The 25,173-nt window shown below is 44.2% G+C and overlaps 1 protein-coding gene across 1 annotated transcript; it reads left to right on the top strand.

The window, feature by feature from the left end:
- Window positions 1–59: 59 nt before the first annotated feature.
- On the top strand, window positions 60–24,515 carry papss1 (3'-phosphoadenosine 5'-phosphosulfate synthase 1). The gene is given in 13 exon segments (XM_065003791.1): window positions 60–293; window positions 1,006–1,120; window positions 1,656–1,891; window positions 2,148–2,286; window positions 5,167–5,285; window positions 5,581–5,694; window positions 5,890–5,929; window positions 5,932–6,000; window positions 8,247–8,452; window positions 12,205–12,340; window positions 12,461–12,729; window positions 18,556–18,785; window positions 22,892–24,515. Coding segments are annotated over 13 exon segments (1,878 nt in total). The 5' UTR covers window positions 60–230; the 3' UTR covers window positions 23,034–24,515.
- The last annotated feature ends 658 nt before the right edge of the window (window positions 24,516–25,173 follow it).

Below are 25,173 nucleotides of genomic sequence, written 5' to 3'. Positions count from 1 at the left end.
GAGACTTGCGCGGATAAAACTGATTCAAAATCAGTTTTCAAAGAACAGACAGTTCACCAGCCAATAGACATCACTTCCGATTCCGATGACGTAGGTCGTCCTCATCGGTTCCTGTTTGAGGTTCCTCCATTCAAAGAGATAACTGTCCGTAAAAAGATAACGTTTTAGTAATTGATTTAGTAGGTCGCATATACCTTAACTGGTGACGAAAGCTTTCATTATAGACCGTTATGGAGACTTCCGGAAACTCTTACAAGAAACCGAAGCTGAGCAACTCGTCCAGCGAGAATTGGGTGAGTTGTTGTATTCATTCCTACCCCGGCGACCGCTGCCACGTCAACAATATGCTGCTGAACTATCAATGTTGTCTCTTGTTTCTGGAATTTCTGTTCCCAGTAAAACATTTACTGCTATAATTAAATTATGCAATACTTTCTTAGCTGCGCGGAATGGCCGTGTTGCTAGGATTGAAGAAATGCAACTAGTTAGCTTAGTCTTGCCACCAAATGCCAGACAGACAGCCATTTGTAGCAAGCTATAGCTTGCACGACATTTCAAAAGCAAGCTGTTCTGCCATATAGCAACTGCTATATGCTGCAGTTAGCTAGTTAACTATGAGATACTGTATCTGCTGCAAAATGATCTGTCGTCATCACGATGACCCGTGTATCTTGACGTACATTTTCGTGTGACTCTCAAAATGCTTCTTGCTAATCTACTCAGCAGGAGCCTAGTGACCGATGACATGCATTGGAATGTAGACTTATGTCACCTTACTGTACATTCGGGTCAAACCAGTCCTTCAACGTTTTTGTCAGAATATTGCTGATGACCTTTTGCTTCATGAGTAAGAAATGTGCCTGTCCTGGACTCAGTGCAAGTCATTGTGGCTTCTGTATGTTGCAAAGTCACAGTCAGTGTTGGCTGCAAATGCAAAGGAACAAATGGGACTAAGTCAGTGTAATTTGATACGAACCTAAGGACAGAACAATATTGTGATTGCAGGGAACGCAGAGGGCGACTAATGTGACCTACCAGGCTCATCATGTCAGCAGGAATAAGCGTGGTCAGGTGGTGGGGACGAGAGGGGGCTTCCGTGGATGTACTGTCTGGCTCACAGGTATACAGAAGAACTCAAGTTCAGTTCGCCTGGTCCCAGATCTGTTTGGGCTGTGTTGTCAACTCCTAGGGTCATTGGTTGTTGTGAGACTGACCATAAGAGTTAGCAAGACCACACAAACAGATCTGGGACCAGGCTATCGTCAGTTACAGTCTTCACAAAGAAATGCAAACGTTTTTTTAAGCCTTTCTTTCATTCACTTTATATTCACTCACACTAACTCACCGTTGAACAAGGTTTACTGATGTATTTAGGTTTCAAATACTACCAAAAGACAATATTAGCATTCAATCAACAGTAGCATTTCTAAAGACTGCATCACATTCATCCACGCTCTGCCTTCAATTCTAATATTGTCAGGCACCATTTGTTATCATGCATTCAAAGCTAATATTGACGGCCACCATTTTCATCATTCATTCAATGCTAATATTGACACAATGCTAAAATGGGTGTATTGCTAGTTGGCTACACTCAATACTAATATTGACCAACCACCATCAACACCTATTCCTCACCACTCTCTCCCACCCAGGTCTGTCTGGGGCTGGGAAGACCACGGTGAGCATGGCCCTGGAGGAGTACCTGGTGTGCCACGGCATCCCCTGCTACTCGCTGGATGGAGACAACATCCGCCAGGGCTTAAACAAGAACCTGGGCTTCAGCCCTGAGGACCGCGAGGAGAACGTCAGGCGTATAGCCGAGGTGGCCCGCCTGTTCGCCGACGCAGGGCTCGTCTGCATCGCCAGCTTCATCTCTCCCTACGGACGGGTGAGTGAGGGGGAGGGAACAAGTGAGAGAAAGAGGAGAGGGAGGTAGAGACCGAATAGAAGAGGATATCGGAAGACTGAGGGGAAGAGGTGATAAGTCATGAGAAAGAGGAGAGGAAAGAGAGCAAAAAGAAAGATGGAGAGAGTTAATATGCTGCTACTTGTGTTTTGCCTGTAATTCCCAGTTGACGATTTCAAATACACTATCATCATCGTCAGGAGTTAACTATCCCGTTGTTTGTCTCTTCATCGTCCAGGATCGTGTGAACGCCAGGAAGATCCACGAGGCTGCAGGCTTGCCCTTCTTCGAGGTGTTTGTTGACGCGCCGCTTGATGTGTGTGAACAGCGAGACGTCAAGGGCCTCTACAAGAGAGCCAGGGCTGGAGAGATCAGAGGTAAGGCTAGATAAATAACACATGCTTATTAGAGGTCGATTAATTAGGGCCAATTTCAAGTTTTCATAACAATCGGAAATCCATTTTTTATTTTTTTGCTACACCTTTATTTATCCTTTATTTAACTAGGCAAGTCAGTTTAGAACACATTCTTATTTTCAATGACTGCCTAGGAACGGGGGGTTAACTGCTTTGTTCAGGGGCAGAACGACAGATTTTTACCTTGTCAGCTCGGGGATTCAATCTTGTAACCTTACAGTTAACTAGTCCAACGCTCTAACCACCTGATTACATTTGCACTCCACGAGGAGACTGCCTGTTATGCGAATGCAGTTTGAAGCCAAGGTAAGTTGCTAGCTAGCATTAAACTTATCTCTTAAAAAACAATCATAATCACTAGTTAACTACACATGGTTGATGATATTACTAGTTTATCTAGCCTGTCCTGCGTTGTGTATAATCGATGCGGTGCGTATTCGTGAAAAAGGACTCTCGTTGCTCCAATGTGTACCTAACCATAAACATCAATGACTTTCTTAAAATCAATACACAAGTATATATTTTTAAACCTGCATATTTAGTTAATATTGCCTGCTAACATGACTTGTTGCGAACTGCGAAGACTATTTCTTCTTAACAAAGACAGCCAACTTCGCCAAACGGGATGATTTAACAAAAGCGCATTTGCGAAAAAAGCACAATCGTTGCACGACTATACCTAACCAGAAACATATTTTTAAACCTGCATATTTAGCTAAAAGAAATCCAGGTTAGCAGGTAATATTAACCAGGTGAAATTGTGTCACTTCTCTTGCGTTCATTGCACGCAGAGTCAGTGTATATGCAACAGTTTAGGCTGCCTAATTTGCCAGAATTTTAAGAAATTGTGACATAACATTGAAGGTTGTGCAATGTAACGGGAATATTTAGAATAATGGATGCCACCCATTAGATAAAATACAGAACGGTTCCGTATTTCACTGAAAGAATAAACGTCTTGTTTTCGAGATGATAGTTTCCGTATTCGACCATATTAATGACCTACGGTATTTCTGTGGGTTATTATGTTATAACTAAGTCTATGATTTGATAGAGCAGTCTGACTGAGTGATGGTAGGCAGCAGCTGGCTTGTAAGCATTCATTCAAACAGCACTTTCGTGCGTTTTGCCAGCAGCTCTGCTGTTTATGACTTCAAGCCTATCAACTCCCAAGATTAGGCTGGTGTAACCGATGTGAAATGGCTAGCTAGTTTGCGGGATGCGCGCTAATAGCATTTCAAACGTCACTCGCTCTGAGACTGAGTGGTTGTTCCCCTTGCTCTGCATGGGCAACGCTGTTGTTGATGTGTTCCTGGTTCGAGCCCAGATAGGAGCGAGGAGAGGGACGGAAGCTATACTGTTACACTGGCAATACTAAAGTGCCTATAAGAACATCCAATAGCCAAAGGTATATGAAATACAAATCGTATAGAGAGAAATTGTCCTATAATTCGTATAACAACTACAACCTAAAACTTCTTACCTGGGAATATTGAAGACTCATGTTAAAAGGAACCACCAGCTTTCATATGTTCTCATGTTCTGAGCAAGGAACTTAAACGTTAGCTTTCTTACATGGCACATATTGCACTTTTACTCTTCTCCAACACTTTCTTTTTGCATTATTTAAACCAAATTGAACATGTTTCAATATTTGAGGCTAAATTGATTTTATTGATGTATTATATTAAGTTAAAATAAGTGTTCATTCAGTATTGTTGTAATTGTCATTATTACAAACAAAACATTTTTTTAATTGGCTGATTAATCGGGATCTGCTTTTTTTGGTCCTCCAATAATCGCTATCGGTGTTGAAAAGTCATATTCGGGCGACCTCTAATGCTTTTAGGCATTTTACCATAACTCTCTTATAGCATTAGTATGTATGAAAAAGTTGGAGAGAAGTCTCTAGAGAAAGTATGTAAAGTGTATTGGTTTTGACCAGCAGGAACATGAGATCTCATGTCTTTGGCTTTTGTTACCAGAGGAAGTGCTGTGTCACATCGCTTAGTGAAACAGTGAGTCACAAGCTAAGGAAGCTGCTGGGACAAGATATTCATCTAGTCTAGTGCACCCTGCTGAGCTCGGAGTCAGTTCATTTGTCATATGCACAGTATCCCCACGGTGTGCACAGTATCCCCACGGTGTGCACAGTATCCCCACGGTGTGCACAGTATCCCCACGGTGTGCACAGTCCAATGAAATGCTTACTTACAGGTTCCTTCATGCTAAGCTCTGAGCTGTAGGCATGAGACAATATACTGCGAAGCCTAGTTAAGCTCTCCAACTGGTCAAGACATGATCTACCAGGTGCCATATGTCAGGTAGTAGAGTGACTAATTGAATGGGGGGATGGGGTGGGATTCAGCCCTGTTCGAGTGCGTCCTCAGACCACACTATAAAGAATCTTGCCTCTTCTTGTCACGCCAATCTGGATAATAAACTGTGTGAACCAAAAAGCCTGTCTAGATTTCTGTTAATTTGTGTGACTTGTGCAGTGTTTCCAACCAGAGGTACAAGGGCCCCTGAGGTTACTTGGTCTATCCACAGTGGTACTTGAGAAGACTCATGAGACAATAGGGTTGCTGTTCAAATGCACATGAGGGGGTACTTCAGGGGTACTCTGGGTAGAGCACAATTCAGTTGGTGGTACAATAACTGTTAACGTTTGTGAGCCACTGACTCAGTGGGTAGATATTACCTTCCCTGCAACTTTAATGAAGTCACAACCTTTCTGCAAATGACATATTGCTTCATATTCAGCTATTGTTATTCATGCCAATTGAGGGACTGATTTAGCTATTCCATAAATGAATTGTGACTGTTTTCTCCATGTGTCAGGTTTCACTGGGATAGACTCGGAGTATGAGAAACCAGAGGCCCCAGAGCTGGTGCTGAAGACTGACTCCTGCAGTGTCAACGAGTCTATACAGCAGCTCATTGACCTGCTACATGAGAAGGTGAGAGAAACAACCTTGTCTTTCATCCATCCATTGATGAGGTTTGGCATAAACAGATTCATTGAAACCTGTAACATGGAAGCATGCTGTCATATTTAATTTCCACCACTAGAGGGCAGTGTCTTCACACTTTCAGATTGGGATTCACATTTCCAAAATACTAACGCTTCACAGCTGAATAACCCCCACTTTCACACCCCTGAATTCTTATCCAACGCGATCAACCTCTTGGATGTTCTCGTTTTGTGATGATATTTTGTGCATTTTCACTGGTATAATGAATGAATATTTGTAGGATATAGTGCCGGTGGATGCTTCCTATGAAGTGAAGGAGCTGTACGTAGTTGAGAACAAGCTGGACCTGGCCAAGACTGATGCTGAAACACTACCTGCTGTGCAGATTGGAAAGGTAACCGTTCTCATCAAATACCATTTTTACTAACACCTACTGATGCTTTCTGGGAGTCTACGGAGATGGATAGATTCTAAAGACCTATGTGAAAGTGATAAGGGAACATTTCTGAAAGTGTGATCCATGTTCGACCACACTTTGAATGCCGTTGAACCATTATTTGAGTGCTGATTGACCGCTGTTTGATCACAGGTGGACATGCAGTGGGTTCAGGTGCTTGCTGAGGGCTGGGCCACCCTCTGAACGGCTTCATGAGGGAGAGGGAGTTCCTGCAGTGTCTCCACTTTGACTGTCTGCTGGACGGTAAGATGGCATCATGGCCCTTTCTCAATAATCTTTCCTTGATCCCTGATGTTTTCCTCTTGTCCTCTCCTCAAAATGTTTGCCTTTCTTAATCCTCTCCTCACTTCTCACTGACATTTTGAGAAGGAGGTGCTGTGATAAATACAGGTGTGTTTCTCTGAAGTCAAATAAATCGATTGATGTTATGCTCTATAACGGCCACTAGAGGGAGATGAAAGCTCTCAAAAGGACATGTTCAAATCAAATGTTATTTGTGACATGGCTGAATACAACAGGTGTAGACCATGAAGTGAAATGACTTACAAGCTCTTAACCAACACTGCAGTTAAAATAGACAAGTAGACAAGTCAAAAATAGACAAGTTAAAGAGCAGCAGTAAAATAACAGTACCGAGGCTGTGTACAGGGGGTACAGGAACAGAGTCAATGTGTCGAGGTAATATGTACATGCAGGTAGAGTTGGAACAAGTGGTCTTGATTAGCTCATCATTACCTCAAAATGACCGAATACACTAGTTAATCAAAAGTAAGTCGGATTTTTAGATGAAAGAATCAGAGGGATAATCTTACCATGCTATTGTGTTGAGTCATCGTGATCCTTTTACACTTCAGGCTCAAGACTTTTAATTCTCTGGAAACAAATGGAACCGGTACCTTTTGAGTTGGGCTGAAGGAACACCGCGGGGCCCAGTCTTTGGTATTGATGAAACTGTGTAATTACACCAATTTCCTACACAGAGTTTGAATTTCCAAAAAAGAGTCCATTTGCTTTTATTGCCCACATAACACTGACCCTTAAGGCGACGTGTGTGATGTGTTGCCAATACATACTGGCACACACACACACACAGCATAAAAATGTGTTCAGAAATGATAACCAAGCCAGTGTTTCATTAGCTGTCCGATATCACAGGTGTTCCTTACAGCAACAACTCTCTATTCTTCACAGCACCAACAAGTCCTTTTTGGATCAGGTCTTGTTTGGTTTTTCTTTAGATGTGATTTCAATATGTTCTGGACCAGAGCTAATGGTGACTCTATGCTGTGGTAAATAAGCGGAACTGGGCCTGTGTACTTGGTAGAGAACGCTGAATGACGTGTCCATGTGCAATGCCCTCACTCGGGTTTCGCTTGTTTGTCCTAGCGAGGGAAATGTGAGCGGAGGAAAAGGATGAAGCCTTAATATTGATTGCCTCCACAAACTATTATTTGTCTATTTCCAGTTCCTTGTAGGGATTTGACAGTGGCTGACCCTTACGGCGCTGGAGGAGCTTCCGTTCCACACAATCACCACTGAACCAAACATGACTGGATAGAATTAAAGATCATTTGTTCATTTAACTTTTGCACTTTTACCCTCACTTTTACTTAAGGTTGCAAAATTCTGGTGATTTTCCCAAAATTCCCTAGTTTTCCAGAAATTCTGGTTGGAAGATTCCTGGAATTAAGAGGAAATAAGCAGGAAATATGGGAATCCTCCAACCAGGATTTCTGGTAAACCAGGGAATTTTGGGAATGTTACTGGAATTTTACAACCCTACTCTCACTTCATTGTAATCTGTCCCTGATTTGGAGTCCCAGTTAATAGGATTGACAAGGACACCAGCATTTCCCTGGTAGATGACTGTGTTGTGTGTTTGTGCCAGCTCCTTGTTTGGCATGGGCCAGGCTGGGACAGCAGGCATGTGTGTGTGTGTTCACGTGTCTTATTGAAGCCAGCTGTGTGTGCTAACTCTGTGACAGAGGACGGGTGGTTGGCAGCAATGGCATCCCATCCAGCAACACACCATCTGATCCAATAGGATGTGAAAAGCGTGCTGGTCATGTTGGTTTAATCAAGGTGTAGGGCTAAATGAATCTGCCAACGTCATGTCAACACGGGGCCTCTTTCTTTTCTCTTTTTCTTTCTTTCTGCGCGGGTCAGAAACCACCTGAATGCACAAGACTGGATGGTGTTTGTTCCCTAAACACCTCATATATCTTACATGTCTAAATATTCCCTGGCATAGTATGCAGTAGATAGGCTGTACTTGAAGTTATTGTAGGAGAGACGGTTAAACTGATGCTGCAGGTTTGCTGATGGGGCTGTCTGGTTTCTGACCTATCAACTTCCTCTGTCAGCAGTCTGACGTTGATTTATTCTGTGTCTCAAAGCACTAACATGGCTACCTTCCATGTCTCCTTTCCTTTATTCAACCTCTGACCCCCTCAATGAACCGAACCACCTGTTCCCCTCCCGTCCCCTAGGTGGCGTCATCAACCTGTCTGTGCCGGTGGTGTTGCCGGTGTCGGGGGCGGACAAGGAGCGTCTGGACGGCGTCACGGCCATGGCCCTGGTGTACGAGGGCCGCCGTGTGGCCATCCTCCGCAACCCCGAGTTCTACGAGCACCGCAAAGAGGAGCGCTGTGCCCGCCAGTGGGGCACTACCTGCAAGGACCACCCCTACATCAAGGTCAGTGGTTAGTTCCAGAGACCCCTACCACATGGGCAGCCACGGTCCGGTCCACTGCACCACGAGGGGTGTTGTGCCAGCAAAAGCTGTATTGAAAACTGTTGAGTAACACTCCTACATCAAGGTCAGTGGTTAGTTCCAGAGACCCTATCACATAAACGACAGGGGGGGCTACGGACTGTTCCACTGCACAGCAAGGGGTGTCTTGACTTTCAGACGAAAGCTGTCACTTTTGAAAACTGTCTTGTATCATGTCAAAACGACGATGTTTGTTTTCCTTTGAGTGTTTCTTATCTTTGTTTGGCTCAAACCGGTGCTCTTGACAGCTTCATCTGACAGTGTATGTCATGTGACAGGCAGGAGCCTTGGCGTTCTCACACCTCCCTCCACCAGGTTTATTATCATACACCCATACCTTCTGTTACGGCTCCACAGTCTCCAGAGCTGTGTAGAATGTCCCACTGGTAGTTATTATGAAATGGAACCCTGGTCATAATGCTGAACAATGCAGGCATGGCCCCTGAGATGGTTACCCTTAACGTGATGTTTGATAAACACCCTCCCCATGTCCAACCCAACCAACTCTCCCCTTGTACGCACACACACACACATTCATTCTAATAGAAGACAGATCCTAGGTGACCCTTTTCCTCAGTGCTGCTTATGGAAGGACTGAATAAAGTGGAGTAGTGTCGTAAAGAAATGAGCTGCTGCTGCTCTCCTTCCCCTGTCAGAAGTGCTTGTGTAATCGCTCCATCGCCCTCGGACCGCCCTCAATTTGCACATGTGTTTTATTTGGATCGCAGTCTCTCTCGGCCCCCTCTCTCCATCTGGCCCCTTCAAACGGCCTTTTATTTACACAGGGCTTTTAGTAAAGCTGTCCTGGACTTGGAGCTGGCCCTGCTGAACACATTACCCCTCGCCAGCAGCCACCCACCTCATCCATTCCAAATATACCTGAGCAAAGATGGCAACAATGGTTTCTTATTATTATGGACTGTTATTATATCAGTGGGCGCTCAGGTAGACTTCGTGGCGTCCTGAAATGATCCCACCCCCCTGCTTTAAAAAAAAGCTACAGGCGCCAGCCGAGCCGTGGCGAGGGTTCAGACCTGGGAAAGCTGTCTGGCGCACACACAAGTGTAGTCACACACACGCCACCACGTCACACAACAGGACTGGAGATCTATAACCGGGGAGGACAATTGTGAAATTGCATTTTTGAAACCATATCTTCAAGACTGATGGTGGCAGGAGCCGGGCTAGGGTTATTTTTGCTATCTGTCTCGGGACAATTTGGGCTCCCATTGTTATTATGGATTAGTGTGGGTTTGCACACACACACACACACACACACACACACACACACACACACACACACACACACACACACACACAGAGGGAGCTGGAGTAGTGCTATACTGTCTTCAGCCCAACTCGGTCTGGTGATTTTAAACACACTGAACAGACACACACTAACACCACGGTGGCTCATTTTAAAGCCCTGCCCTGTTGAGTCATTGGCTGGGTGAGATGCTGTGAATTTGCATCTCCTGTTTCACTCAAAATGCCCTTCAATTCAACAAAGTTGAACAGCCAACACTATCTTCAGCATCTCTGTTATCCATTCTGGGTTGATGTTCAGTTGTAGGCACTGTCAGTTTACCAAGAGAGCAGCGTGGTTGGCTGTCCATCAGCTACTCATAATCCTCTAGTGCGTCTGTGTCTGGCGGCTCTGGCCCTGCTGCAGGCAATGTATGCTGGGTAGTGGGTTCTCCCAGACCTGTCACTCACTCTGTTTCTCCAGCAGTGCCTCCTGTCCTGTCTCCGCTATGTGTGTGTGTACAGCTTGCTATGATTAAGGTGTCACTCGTTTAACACACACACACTTTAACTCCCTGCGCTGAAGCCGATCCGTCAACACACCCCTCGCAGGCGGCAGCCCCTCATCCCGTCTCCGTCTCTCTCTGAGACGAGGAATAACCTGCTCCGTATTACGTCGCGGTCAATCCACGTTTCCTGTTTACTCCTGTCCGTGCCGCCAGGGAGATGGGAGCCTTCACGTCGGAAACTACAGCAAGCTGAGTTGTTTAATGTAGCAGGAGTCCCTTTGTATCTAAAACACAGTGTGTGTGTTATCGTGTAAATGCAGCTTTGGGTTACCCCTGAGCTAGCATTCTACTATCATTTTCCATCTTCGAATGTTTAAAAGATCTACTGTATGTTTGGGATTTGAATTGAAACGTTTTTTCCTCAGATGGGTCTTTCATGTCTCAGCTGCCAAAGTGAGGGTTATTCGTCTTCTTAGCCACTCATCTGGAGCCAGTAGATCAGACTAGTTGGATCAAGTGGAATGAAAGGCACCTCTTCACACCGTTACACTGAACTCCATCCATCCTTCCTCTCTGGCTTATTGATGATAACAACAAGAGGGCAGAGTTTTAGCAGCCTTCGGTTCTCTCAATGTTTTCTTGAACACTGAAGATGTATGCAGTGTATACAACCTTGTGGATAATACATGCTCCATCTCTGTTGTGAAAGACGTCCTACTACAACTTACAAAGACTTGGGCGAAATGCACTACCAACGTCTGTCAGACAGTCAGCGCTACTGTGGAATCCTCCTCAGAATATGAATTCTAGTCTGTGGAATCTAAGACTCAGCCCCCATACAGTTACATCCATAGGAACCCACTCCCTTTAAATCCAAACCTTTACGTGCCACTGTGAGCGTTTTTAAATGGGACATCAGAACTGCTCACTAGTAGGCTGGTATTGTTTTCTAACTTCGACTCCTTGAGTAATATTGAATAGCCATTCTCTATAAGACACATTTGTGTATATGCTTCTGGACCCCCCTGGTCCTGCCATAGTCTATCCATAGTCCTGATTTGATGGCTTGAGTACCTACCCTGCAGTGTGTACTCCATAAAGAGCCCAGTGGTTACAGCACAGGCACAGTACATGCCCAGAAAGGCAGACCAAGAGTTATAGCCTGAAACAAAGCTGGCTTTGCCTGGGTTTAGCAGTACTTTGGGGACATTAGAACAATATTGTAAGGAGGGGGGGGGGGAATCGCTTCAATGTGGTCCATGAGCTCATCGTGGATGGTGTCTCGTTGTGGATTACATTACACGTCATATTTTGTGTTCCTCGTGAGTTTTTTCCCGCTAAAGTCGAGAGGGATGCGGTCAAAGGCATAAAGCAAAGGGGATTCTTCATTCTTCCTGGGCTCCAATTTGTAGGAGTCTCAACTTTTTTGGATGTTGTATTTCAAGTTGTCTGGGGGCTGTTATTGATTTATCCATAATCCCGCTCCTTTTTCAGCGGTTGCCAGATTGGGGTGGTTTACTGTTTTGAAACAGTCCTTGATGGCTGTCATAACCGCAGTATGAACATGGTAGAGGAGTTAGACAAGGCCACTTGTTTAGCATCAATTTCAAATGGATCCATAGCCGCAGGCTCTTCATGTACCTCTGACAGGATTGGATAGTTCTAAGCAGTATGGTCATTACTGCACCTCTCTCTTCTTTGATAGGCTGAAATGTTCACCATATTGCTTACAGCTATCCAGTCTTTTCAGATCTGCACAATACCCGGGTTGAAATAAGTTCTGGTAAAAAGGTCATTGAAATGTCCTGGAAAAATATTTTTTGAAAAGTGGGAACCCTGGAAAATATATGAGTCACAGTGAAGTGGGTGTGGTATTGTATGAAGCTAATGGTCAGAGTCTTGTCTCTCTGTCTGGTCCAGATGGTAATGGAGAGTGGAGACTGGCTGGTAGGAGGAGACCTGCAGGTCCTGGACAAGATCAGCTGGAACGACGGCCTGGACCAGTACAGGCTCACCCCCACTGAGCTCAAACACAAGTTCAAGGAGATGAATGCAGGTAACGGTAGAGAGTTAGATCTCTCTCTCTATTTTGCTCTCTCTGTTGAAGAAAAGCAGGATGTCTCAATAAAGATGCAGCATCTAAATCAGTCTTTCTCTGACCTCTTTCTCCCTCAAGACGCGGTGTTTGCCTTCCAGCTGCGTAACCCGGTGCACAACGGCCACGCCCTCCTCATGCAGGACACCCACAAGCGTCTGATCGAACGGGGCTACCGCCGGCCCGTCCTACTGCTGCACCCGCTGGGCGGCTGGACCAAGGACGACGACGTGCCGTTGGAGTGGCGCATGAAGCAGCACGCTGCCGTGCTGGATGAGGGCGTGCTGAAACCCGAAAACACCATCGTGGCCATCTTCCCGTCGCCCATGATGTACGCCGGCCCCACTGAGGTAAGCTTAGGGCTTCCCTATTCAAGTCAATGGTTGAAATAATGGGAGGACTGGCAGCCAAGTCCGTTCTATGGATTCTATTTCTATGGACCTGTAACACAAGCCAAAGTAATGAGTACACTTGGGAGTACACTTCAAGAATTAGAGGCTACTTAAATTGCCTGACTGTCACTGTGATGTAATATGATGATGATTTAACACATGATTTATGAAATCAGCTTAATCTAACATGGATGGCAATTTCCATTCAGAATGAGAAAGTTCAGTATAATCTCTGTCACTTTGTATTGTACGTACTTGATGCCTGTCTAGCTGTTTGAAGTCTCCTGCTGTCCTTTAATCATGTAGTCAGGGTTCTGGGGAGACGATCATTGGGACCAGACTGAGCTCTGTTCTGTTCTGGGAACACGATGCAGCCTGGAAAGGCCCATCATCTGTCTGTGTGATCTCACAGCCTGACATCAAATGCACCACAAAAGCATCCTCATTGTTAAAAGTAGAACCAACCCGTTTCTGATTTTTTTTTTGGAGCCTTCTGAGAATAAATAAACGTTTTATAATGTAATTCCATTGTCCTCCAAGAGTTGCTGCATGTTCTCTGTAATTCTGGCACCTTTGTTGGATAGTGAGGTAGTGGTAGGGATCCCTTCTCTTCAGATGGACTTCACCCATAAAATAATCAAATACTTCTTCACCCTGAAATAATACAACAGGCGTAAGATCAGTCCAGGTCCATACATTTAGGAGAAGATGAACCATCTTCCGGACTCATCTAACACCCTATGAAATGTTTTGTGTTTGACTACATATGCTGTATTCCCATCCATCATAAGTCGAGTTTATTTGTCGTACAGTACCTTCAGAAAGTAGTCATACCTCTTGACTTATTCCACATCTTGTTGTTACAGCCTGAATTCACAATGGATTAAATAGATGTATTTCTCACCAATCTACACACACAATACCTCATGATGAATAAAGTGAAAACGTGTTTTTTAAAAACATTTTGTAAATGTATTAATTAAATGCAGAAATACCTCATTAACATAAGTATTCACACCCCTGAGTCAATACATCTTAGAATCACCTTTGGCAGTGATTAAAGCTGTGAGTCTTTCTGGGTAATTCTCTAAGAGCTGTACACATCTGGATTGTACAATATTTGCCCATTATTTTGTTCAATATTCTTCGAACTCTGTCAAATTGGTTGTTGATCGTTGCTTGACAACCTGTTTCAAGTCTTGCCACACATTTTCAAGCAGATTAAAGTCAAACCTGTAACTCTGCCACTCCGGATCATTCACTGTCTTCTTGGTAAGCAAGTCCAGTGTAGATTTGGCCTTGTGTTTTGGGTTATTGTCCTGCTGAAAGGTCATTAATCAGCCCGTGTCTGGTGGAAAGCAGACTGAACCAGGGTTTCTTCTGTATTTAAATCCATTAGGTTCATTTTTGATCCTCTAACTCTCCAGTCCTTAACGATTACAAGCATAACCATAACATGATGCAGCTACTACTATGCTTGAAAATATGGTGTGGCACTCTGTTATGTGTTGTCCTGGATGTGCCCCAAACATATTCAGGACAAATGATTTGCTTTGACACATTTTTTGCACTATTTCTTTAGTGCCTTGTTGCAAACAGGATGCATGTTTTGGAATATTTTTAAATTCTGTACAGCTTCCTTTTAACTCTGTGAATTAGGTTAGTATTGTGGAGAAACTACAATGTTGATCCATCCTCAGTCTTCTCCTATCACAGCTATTAAACTGTGACTGTTTTAACGTCCCCATTGGCCTCATGGTGAAATCCCTGAGCGGTTTCTGAGTTATGAAGGATGCTTCTATCTTTGTAGTGACTGAGTGTATTGATACACCATCCAAAGTGTAATCAATAACTTCACCATGCTCAAAGGGATACTCAATGTCTGCTTTTTCTATTTCTACCCATCTACCCATTGGTACCCTTCTTTGCCAGGCATTGAAAAACCTCCCTGGTCTTTGTGGTTGAATCTGTGTTTGAAATTCACTGCTCGGTTGAAGGACCTTACACTTATCTGTATGTGTGGAGTACAGAGACGAGTCATTCAAAATCATGTTAAACACTATTTCACACAGAATGAGTCTATGCAACTTATTATGTGACTTGTTACTCCTGAACTTATTTAGGCTCGCCGTAACAACGGGGTTGAATACTTAGTGACCGAAGACATTTCAGCTTTTCATTTATTAGTTCGTAAAATAAAAAAACATATTTCGACTTTGATATTATGGGGTATTGTGTGTAGGCCAGTGACACAATCTCCATTTAATACATTTTAAATTCAGGTTATAGCAACAACAATGTGGAACAAGTCAAGGGGTGTGAATACTTTCTGAAGGCACACGTGCTTACCTACAGGTTCTCTATCCACGATGCCACGTGATACGCAGTACAATGACGTGCTTACCTACAGGTTCCCTATCCACGATGCCACGTTATACGCAGTACAATGACGTGCTTACCTACAGGTTCTCTATCCACGATGCCACGTGATACGCAGTACAATGACGTGCTTACCTACAGGTTCCCTATCCACGATGCCACGTGATACGCAGTACAATGACGTGCTTACCTACAGGTTCTCTATCCACGATGCCACGTGATACGCAGTACAATGACGTGCTTACCTACAGGTTCTCTATCCACGATGCCATATGATACGCAGTACAATGACGTGCTTACCTACAGGTTCCCTATCCACGATGCCATATGATACGCAGTACAATGACGTGCTTACCTACAGGTTCCCTATCCACGATGCCACGTGATACGCAGTACAATGACGTGCTTACCTACAGGTTCTCTATCCACGATGCCACGTGATACGCAGTACAATGACGTGCTTACCTACAGGTTCTCTATCCACGATGCCACGTGATACGCAGTACAATGACGTGCTTACCTACAGGTTCCCTATCCACGATGCCACGTGATACGCAGTACAATGACGTGCTTACCTACAGGTTCCCTATCCACGATGCCACGTGATACGCAGTACAATGACGTGCTTACCTACAGGTTCCCTATCCACGATGCCACGTGATCGCAGTACAATGACGTGCTTACCTACAGGTTCTATCCACGATGCCACGTGATACGCAGTACAATGACGTGACCTACAGGTTCCCTATCCACGTGCCACAATATCCACGAACGTGACGTGCTTACCTACAGGTTCCCTATCCACGATGCCACGTGATACGCAGTACAATGACGTGCTTACCTACAGGTTCCCTATGCCACGTGATACGCCAGTACAATGACGTGCTTACCTACAGGTTCCCTATCCACGATGCCACGTGATACGCAGTACAATGACGTGCTTACCTACAGGTTCCCTATCCACGATGCCACGTGATACGCACAATGATGCTTACCTACAGGTTCCCTATCCACGATGCCACGTGATACGCAGTACAATGACGTGGTTCCCTATTACCACGTGATACGTACAGGTTCCCTATCCACGATGCCACGTGATACGCAGTACAATGACGTGCTTACCTACAGGTTCCCTATCCACGATGCCAATGACGTGTTACCTACAGGTTCCCTATCCACGATGCCACGCAGTACAATGACGTGCTTACCTACAGGTTCCCTATCCACGATGCCACGTGATACGCAGTACAATGACGTGCTTACCTACAGGTTCCCTATCCACGATGCCACGTGATACGCAGTACAATGACGTGCTTACCTACAGGTTCCTATCCACGATGCCACGTGATCGCAGTACAATGACGTGCTTACCTACAGGTTCCCTATCCACGATGCCACGTGATACGCAGTACAATGACGTGCTTACCTACAGGTTCCCTATCCAGTACAATGCCCTACGGTTCCCTATCCACGATGCCACGTGATACGCAGTACAATGACGTGCTTACCTACAGGTTCCCTATCCACACCACGTGATGCCACCTACAGGTTCCCTATCCACGATGCCACGTGATACGCAGTACAATGACGTGCTTACCTACAGGTTCCCTATCCACGATGCCACGTGATACGCAGTACAATGACGTGCTTACCTACAGGTTCCTATCCACGATGCCACGTGATACGCAGTACAATGACGTGCTTACCTACAGGTTCCCTATCCACGATGCCACGTGATCGCAGTACAATGATGCTTACCTACAGGTTCCCTATCCACGATGCCACGTGATACGCAGTACAATGACCCTATCCGATGCCACGTGCCACGTGCTTACCTACAGGTTCCTACAGGTTCCTATCCACGATGCCACGTGATACGCAGTACAATGAAGTGCTTACCTACAGGTTCTCTATCCACGATGATACCAGTACAATGACGTGACCTACAGGTTCCCTATCCACGATGCCACGTGATACAGTACAATGACGTGCTTACCTACAGGTTCCCTATCCACGATGCCACGTGATACGCAGTACAATGAAGTGCTTACCTACAGGTTCCCTATCCACGATGCCACGTGATAGTACAATGCGTGCTTACCTACAGGTTCTCTATCAATGCCACGTGATACGTGACGTGCTTACCTACAGGTTCCCTATCCACGATGCCACGTGATACGCAGTACAATGAAGTGCTTACCTACAGGTTCCCTATCCACGATGCCACGTGATACGCAGTACAATGAAGTGCTTACCTACAGGTTCCCTATCCACGATGCCACGTGATACGCAGTACAATGAAGTGCTTACCTACAGGTTCCCTATCCACGATGCCACGTGATACGCAGTACAATGACGTGCTTACCTACAGGTACCTACATGATACGGTTAAGAATAATACAAAATAAGATGAATGTAATAAAATGTTTAGTACATTTAGCAGGAATATAAATTCAGGGAAGGCACAGTAGGATATGTGCCGGCGAGGGGCATAAAACTAGAATAGCCGCCAGGTTGGAGGGAGTGGGTTCACATGGCCCTGAGTGTCCATCTTAAGACTTTCTTCCAACCTGGCAACCAGCTAACAAAACAATGCACTCCATCCCTCCCTCTCCAGACTGCCTACAGAGTTTAACTGTCGTTTTTTTCTTCTCCTCCTAACTCCCTTTGTTCTCTCATCAAGGTCTTTTAGTTTAAGACTAGCGTTTTTCAGGTTGAAGACTTCCAATTTTAAAAGTTGGATGGGAGCGTATGGGTGGTTAAATAGTGGGATTGGCCCAAGAATGAAGTCTTGTTTTCTTTAGTCATTTGAAACTTCCACTCAAGAGCTCCGTTTATTGTTGTTTCTGTAATGTGTTGTAAAACCGGATTCTCGCATGTCGACGGTGGGCGCTACGTTCGGGGGGGTTTGAGCACTCCTGTCCAAACGTCATTACTGTAATTGGCTGTTTATTATTGAAGAAAGTGCTTTGTAATGTAATTATAGGGGGCTTGCGTCCATGTCCATCGGCGGTAGCAGCGAGAGCAATGTCCACTCGTATTTAAGGGGAATTGTGCTCCACAGTACGTGATTACGAATCAGTCAAGGTAATCAAGTGCTGTTTTTCCCTTCCCATCGGTCTCACCACAATGTGGCTGTTGTGCCAAGGCTTCCTTGTTTCTCCAACCCACTGAAAGAGCTGCCCAACCACTTCCCCTTCTCCTGGCTTCCCATTAAAACGTTCTAAACGTTCTCATCCTCTGAGTGACCAGAGGGGGTTTTCCCATTGGAAATGCTAAAAGGTAGAATTGGCGCTAAATCGGAATTACCAGCTAGTATTTTCACCCATTGGAAATGCCAACATTTAGCGTTGACATTAGTTTTGAGTAACTAAAGCAAACCTTTTTTCCCCCATAAAACCACAGGTGCAGTGGCACTGCCGAGCCCGAATGGTGGCCGGCGCCAACTTCTACATCGTGGGTCGCGACCCGGCGGGCATGCCCCACCCAGCCACGGGCAAGGACCTGTACGAGCCAACCCATGGGGCTAAAGTCCTCACCATGGCGCCTGGACTCATCACCCTGGAGATTGTACCCTTCAAGGTGGCCGCCTACAACAAAGCCAAGAGGGCCATGGACTTCTACGACCCCAAGAAGTAAGCCCTGTCACTCATCGTTTGTTTTTCAGTCTCCATCCCATCTCGTTATTGTAGATCAGCTTTAATATTGTAGAAAGATTATCTCCTTATTGTGTTTGCGTGGAGGACAGGATGATTAATCCCAGTGGAATTGTTTTATTTATTTTTATTTAACCTGAACTTGGCAAGTCAGTTAAGAACAAATTCTTATTTACAATGATGGCCTAGAAACAGTGGGTTAACTGCCTTGTTCAAGGGCAGAACGACAGATTTTTACCTTGTCAGCTCAGGGATTGGTTCTAGCAACCTTTCGGTTATTGGCCCAACGCTCTGACCACTAGGCTACCTTCCGCCCCATAATGAGTGTCTTTATAAACAAAGCTCTACTCTCAAGGTTCGAAGAATGTAATCGGTGGATGTCACTCGTAATACCAGTGTTCTTCAACGGATGTAATGAAGTCCAAATATTACCTTCTTGAAGGTTTTAAGATGTTTCTAAGTCATGGTGACCTTTCTCAACCAATCAGAATTAGTCAACATTTAGTCACACTTTTACCTAGATATCAAAATACTATAAAGGTGTATACTCTGCCGTACAATCTTGATGTGGGTAAGCAGGGTGCGTTCATTAAGACATACAACATAAAACGTTTTGCAACGGAAAACAAATGAGCGGTTCTTTTTTTTCTTTTTTCATCGGTGGCAGGAATGTTGTTCCACAGCCTGTAAACATTATCATGCCTAACTCCAATAACCCAAATTGATCATTCATTAAGCTTCTCCACTGAAACCTCCCATGTGTTTTTCTTCCTTATCTACGGCAAACGGCAAAGCCAAGAATAACAGGAACTTCTTTGCTTTCTTATGCTCTTTACAAAGTTTTGTGGCTTTCTGAGCTTTTGAAGTCGTTCGGAAATCACAGAGAACTGCTATTAATTAAAGTCTGTAAAAAGTCTGTGTACGGATACTGCAGCCGATGACTAATGAAAATCGTGCAATCTGTGTGTGCTATGGGCTTTAATACCGTCCACGCTATCACTTTATAGCCATGTCTGGCTTAGAATATCATGACTGAGAACTGATCTGACTGATTAAAGGAATATGATGACTTAAAAAGTAGGAACTGATTGATCAGAAGGAGTACACACTTTTTTTTTCATGGCGCATGTTTTGATATCAGAATAAATTGAGTTGACAAGATAAATATAGTATTTGTATATCGGGGGGGGGATACCACAATCACCAGGAGAACTAGTCTGAAAGGAAATATTTCCCCACACCTAGTTGGGTTTCACCTAGGCATGGGATTCAGAAATGGAGCACAGATATATATTTCCTTCCTGGATTGAAAGCAGGAGAATTACGACAATAAGAGCCACAACTGACACGGCTGTTTATAATCTGTCTCTCCAAACCAGTAGTCCAGTATGTTGATAAAGGCTCACTCCAGAACCATTTGGTATGTTATAAAGGTACAATCAATGAGTATTTCTCTATCAGCTTGTCTTCTACTTGGAGTGGCTGAACTATCCATTATCCAGTGTTTTTGGACTAGTTTTACAGTTGGATAAGACCGTTTGGATAGCAGTAAATCTTCCTGCTAAAGTGTGAGATAATTCTGCAGTGTGACTCAGTGGAAATGTAAGAGTAATGGGACAAAGGTCCTATAGTGGTTACTATGTCACCACTACTAGAATTCCCCTTGTGCTCTTCTCAACAAGCCCCCTTAAGAACTGCCGAGTCAGCAGTCTGGCTTGTCAAGAACCTTAACCACGTTATATTCTACTCCTTCCAGGAAAGTAATTGTCAGTTTTCTGACTGTCACAATAACATTATATAACAGGCGACTTCATTTCAGCTCAATTGTGGTGTTTTTATTAATATGAAACCTGAAGACCCGAAAAGAGCTACGCCAGAAAATGTCAAAGCCGCAATGACTGTCTCTTTCTGACCGTATCAGTGCTAGGCTAGCAGCTAGGGAGAGCTGAGAGAAAGTAAACGCTAAATCACTATTTCAAAGGCTCTGGTTGGCGCCTTGTGAAATTTATGGCATTCCGTCTGTTCTCGACCACTCCTTGTGCACATTGTGCCGGCCGGCGCTGCCAAATGTGAGAGGAATATAGATGCTAGGCCTAATTGCCAACGATCGCCCTTAAAGTCTGCCTCTATAGTGTAATGGCTAAAATCAGCGCAAGCTGTTTCTCATTTGACCGCATATTAAGTGTTCCTCCTCTGCCGAGTTTGAAGTTTGTGCTCCCCCTCCCCCTCGCTCTCTCTCTCGCGCTCTCTCTTTGTGTCTCTCTCTCTCTGCCATGTCATTTCCACCTATTTTAATGAATATAAGTCCTCCACAATCAGAGTTCATCAAAGTATTTCATCAAAGTTTTTAGGACCAGAACACATTGAGCGTAGTATACAGTAGAACAGGTTCACTGGATGGCAATTCTAGAATGTTTATTTCTTCCCAGCGAGACTGCAAGTGTTAGCCCCATGGCCGAGCTATAGATCTGATAGGAAATAGGACAATATGATAAAAAGGTGTGATTTTCCAGTACAAAATTCACTAATTTATGGGGAGAATACGGTAATTTATGGGGAGAATACAGTAATTTATGGGGAGAATACAGTAATTTATGGGGAGAATACAGTAATTTATGGGGAGAATACAGTAATTTATGGGGAGAATACAGTAGTAGATGTGTTCAACAGTGGGTTTGCATTACGGAGGTCAGGAGGAAGGTGATCCCATTGCTGCCTATGGAGAAACAGAGCTGACTCGTTGGCACACCTGGAGCGTCAGACACGGGGTTCTGGGTTCCGCCACCTGGCTGTCAGCCTGGTCTGCATTGGTACTGTACTGCAGGCTCAGGACTCACTGTTGTGCAGAGGAAAATAACGGTAACTCAGCAGTACTAGGGGAGGAATTAGGGAGGTCATTTAATTGGTCTATTCAGTTGATTTGAACAGGGACCATGTACTACAAAAACACACGTTTCAGGACACTTGAGAAATGATACAGTTGTATCAGATTTAGCTGACAGCTGATTTACATCTGCAAGTGGGTTCAAAGAATAGACAACCCAGAACCCAGAGTCCTTAAGAATGAGATTCATTGACTCATTTAAAGTCCAATTCAAGAATGGAGGGGGAAAAGTGACATTTTCTGAATGAAATTGAACCCCAAACCAACCCTTAAATTGTCCGCGGGCTTCAATATGTAGTTTCAGGAGTGAGGTAGACAGGAGAGGACACTGCAGAATATGTGGAACTGGAGTTTACATCCTACTACAACTCTGCTGGTCAGGAATCCATGATGAGGTTTAATGTGTGGAAACGTCGTGGCTCTTGCTGCGGCTCTAACAGTACAAATCCGTACAAGACGCTCCGCTGCGCACAACAGTCCACACGACCGCAAGCCGCTGGGAAACGAAACCACATTTGACAAATGTGATTATTATGAGGAAAGTGCATTGTAACGGTGGCGAGAAGGAATGTGATTGAATGTTACCCCCTTTGTCTAAATGAAGGAATCTACAGTAGTATCTAATGAATCCAATAATTGACAAATATTTAATTTATCCCCTACTTGTGTGTGGCGGAGTCATGGAAGATTGTATTTAGACTAGTCTGTTTTTTACAGGAATTTTCTCATTTTGGTTTGAGACTAATTAGCTGTGTTTAGACAATTTTTTTGGTCCGTGTTTATTTTTGAACCAGTTGTTTAAACTGAGAAGTCTAACAGACGGTTTGAATTTGACGGCGAAGGTCTGACGTTTAGGTTGCGCTCTCACTTTGCCGCTGGCTTGAAGCAACGTCTCTGAGTGCTGCTGGTTCATGTGTCTGAGGTTCTTTTCATATCCCAGGTCCCCTGGCGGAAGGGGGCTTGAGTGCGTGTTTACTTCAATTACACAAATACATGGCCTTTTTTTCCAAGCATATGAAGTGCATTTTGTGAAGTTCCCTCAAAGAACTCTTCCTAAAATGTCCTTGAATTGAGTTGGTCATGCCATTCATCCACACAGTAAGTTAGAAGATCGATCCTCACTTACCAGACAGCATTTCAGGGTCAGGCTGTTGAAATGAGACGGTGCCTTCTACATTTTTTTTCCTTCATTTTCTTTCAGCCATCAAGACTATGACTTCATCTCAGGGACACGGATGCGTAAGATGGCTCGCGAAGGACAGAACCCTCCGGAAGGCTTCATGGCCCCCAAAGCCTGGGCTGTACTGGTGGAGTACTATCAGTCTCTGGAGAAGGCTACCTAAGGTCAAATGTGGTCAAAGGTCAAAATGGGGAACATCCGGGTCGTATTCATTAGGGCACACCATAGTAAAACTTTTTCAAACGTTTTCCACCAGGAAAAATAAAAACAAGCGGTTGTCATTGGACAAGTCCAGATAGTCCCTGCCTGCTTCAGTCTGTTTCCCTCTGTTTGGTGCCTAATGAATATGACACAGCTATCTCCTCTAAAACAGTTAAAAGATGAATACGAGGACCACTCAACAGCTAGATGTCCCTCTCCAACGCACACACCTCTCTATTCTCCCCTTCTCCTGTATTTTCTCCTACTCTCCTCTCTCTCGTTCTGCTGCTACTGCCACTGGGCTTCAGTCTTACCACACTGAGTATGTACTTTATTTCAACTCACCATTACAAATTGGTTTCTCTAATTGTAAAACTATCAGTATTTTTAAATGTGTTTTAAACTGGAAGTGGGTTCAAATGTTCATTTTAAAAGGTGTGAAGAGGCAAAGATTGTTGTTTTTAGAGAACGATGCAAAAAGTTTCCTCATGATGTAACAAGATGTGGTTTAGTTGAGGATGAAAACATGATACATGTAGGAAGTCAATGCCCCTCTTAGTACTGTTTCCTAGAACTCTTACCGTGTCCATGGCTAACGTGATCATATTGATTATTTTGAGTGTTTGGCTTTGTCCATTTGTCCCCATGCACACTTCAAATAAGTCAGTGGAAAGCGTAGACTCATTTAGTGATCTGAAAACAAGCCATCGCTGTGTAGCTGCAGTATGTGGGTAACTGTCATCTGAGGTTGTTGGCCTGACTGGAACTGTGGTTTGAATTGGAGTTTGCGGTCAAGTTGAGTGCCTTGTCTTTGTCAATCGTTCTCACACAGAGACATTGCACCCCCCCACACACACACACACACACACCTGCTCATACTCCCACTTGCCTCTGTTACATTAAAGCGGTCCAATAGATCCAGGAAGTGATCTGCAAAGCAGATGAGAAGTGAACTAATGACTAAACCTTTAGAAAACCTTCCTGTTTTACCATTAGCTTTATTTCTCCATACTGATAAATGATGTTCTCTTTACCTTGATGTAGCATGTTAGTGAAGTGTTTACCACCTATGACTGGTTTAGTGAACTATCAGTATTTATTTTTTTAGTTGATGTTTATCACACAGGAGGTTGGTGGCATCTTACTTGGGGAGGACAGGCTGGTGGTAGAGACTAGAACAGGATAGGTGGAATGGTATTCCATTTGTTCTGTTCCAGCCATTATTATGAGCTGTCCTCCCCTCAGCAGCCCCCTGTGGTCTGTCACTATATATATATTTTAGTTTGTTTGCTTGTTTTAATGTTCTTTGTACTGAGTTATGATATTTTCCATTTGGTTACTACTGTACAAACATGGGTCTGCTCTGCCAGTATGGCCGGAAGAAAAGATATCGGTTTATATATTATTGTCCATGTTCTCCAATAAAGCATTTTTAGCAAATGGATACATTTAGTATTTTGTTTTTTTGTTGGTTAGCCACAGGCCACGATAGATACATATAAATAAAACTCTCAAATATACTGTGTCATCAAAGAATTCATGTTTAACTCAGAACCAAATCTAATTTGCTTCAAAAAGAACTACCATTGATGAGCTTTTACTGACTTAAACCAGAGTAGGTGATCTCATTCCCAATGTATACCGTTAAAATACCCTGCCATCTCCCATCAGGCACATATAGTGCTGACGTATGTGTGACAACCTGTAATGTTTCAACTGGTCCTGTTGTACGTCTCAGTGCCTCATGTCCACACCTTTTATATAGGAATTTCCATTCGTTTTTAATATTCTCAGACCCGGTACATTGTGCTCACTGCTCAATCATGGTAAAGAGCCCCCTCGTGCTCCATCTCTCTCCTTCTGTCTCTCCCTCCGTCTCTGTTTCTGACACACACACACACACACAGTCCCAGCTCCCAGCTGTGGCCCAGATGCGTGGGCCCTGTGAAAGTGGAACACACAGGGTAAATGCATGGCCTTAAGTCGCCCCTCTCAGACAGGAGGACCCTGGATATTCCATCTAAGCCACCTCATGGAGACCTCCGTAACCAATAGACCTGCCTGCCAGCAGTCATTTTTCTACTCCGCGTTGCCAGACCTTG

This window comes from Oncorhynchus nerka, linkage group LG18, assembly GCF_034236695.1.
Source record: "Oncorhynchus nerka isolate Pitt River linkage group LG18, Oner_Uvic_2.0, whole genome shotgun sequence".
NCBI lineage: Eukaryota > Metazoa > Chordata > Actinopteri > Salmoniformes > Salmonidae > Oncorhynchus > Oncorhynchus nerka.
This window is presented reverse-complemented; position numbering and strand designations above follow the sequence as displayed.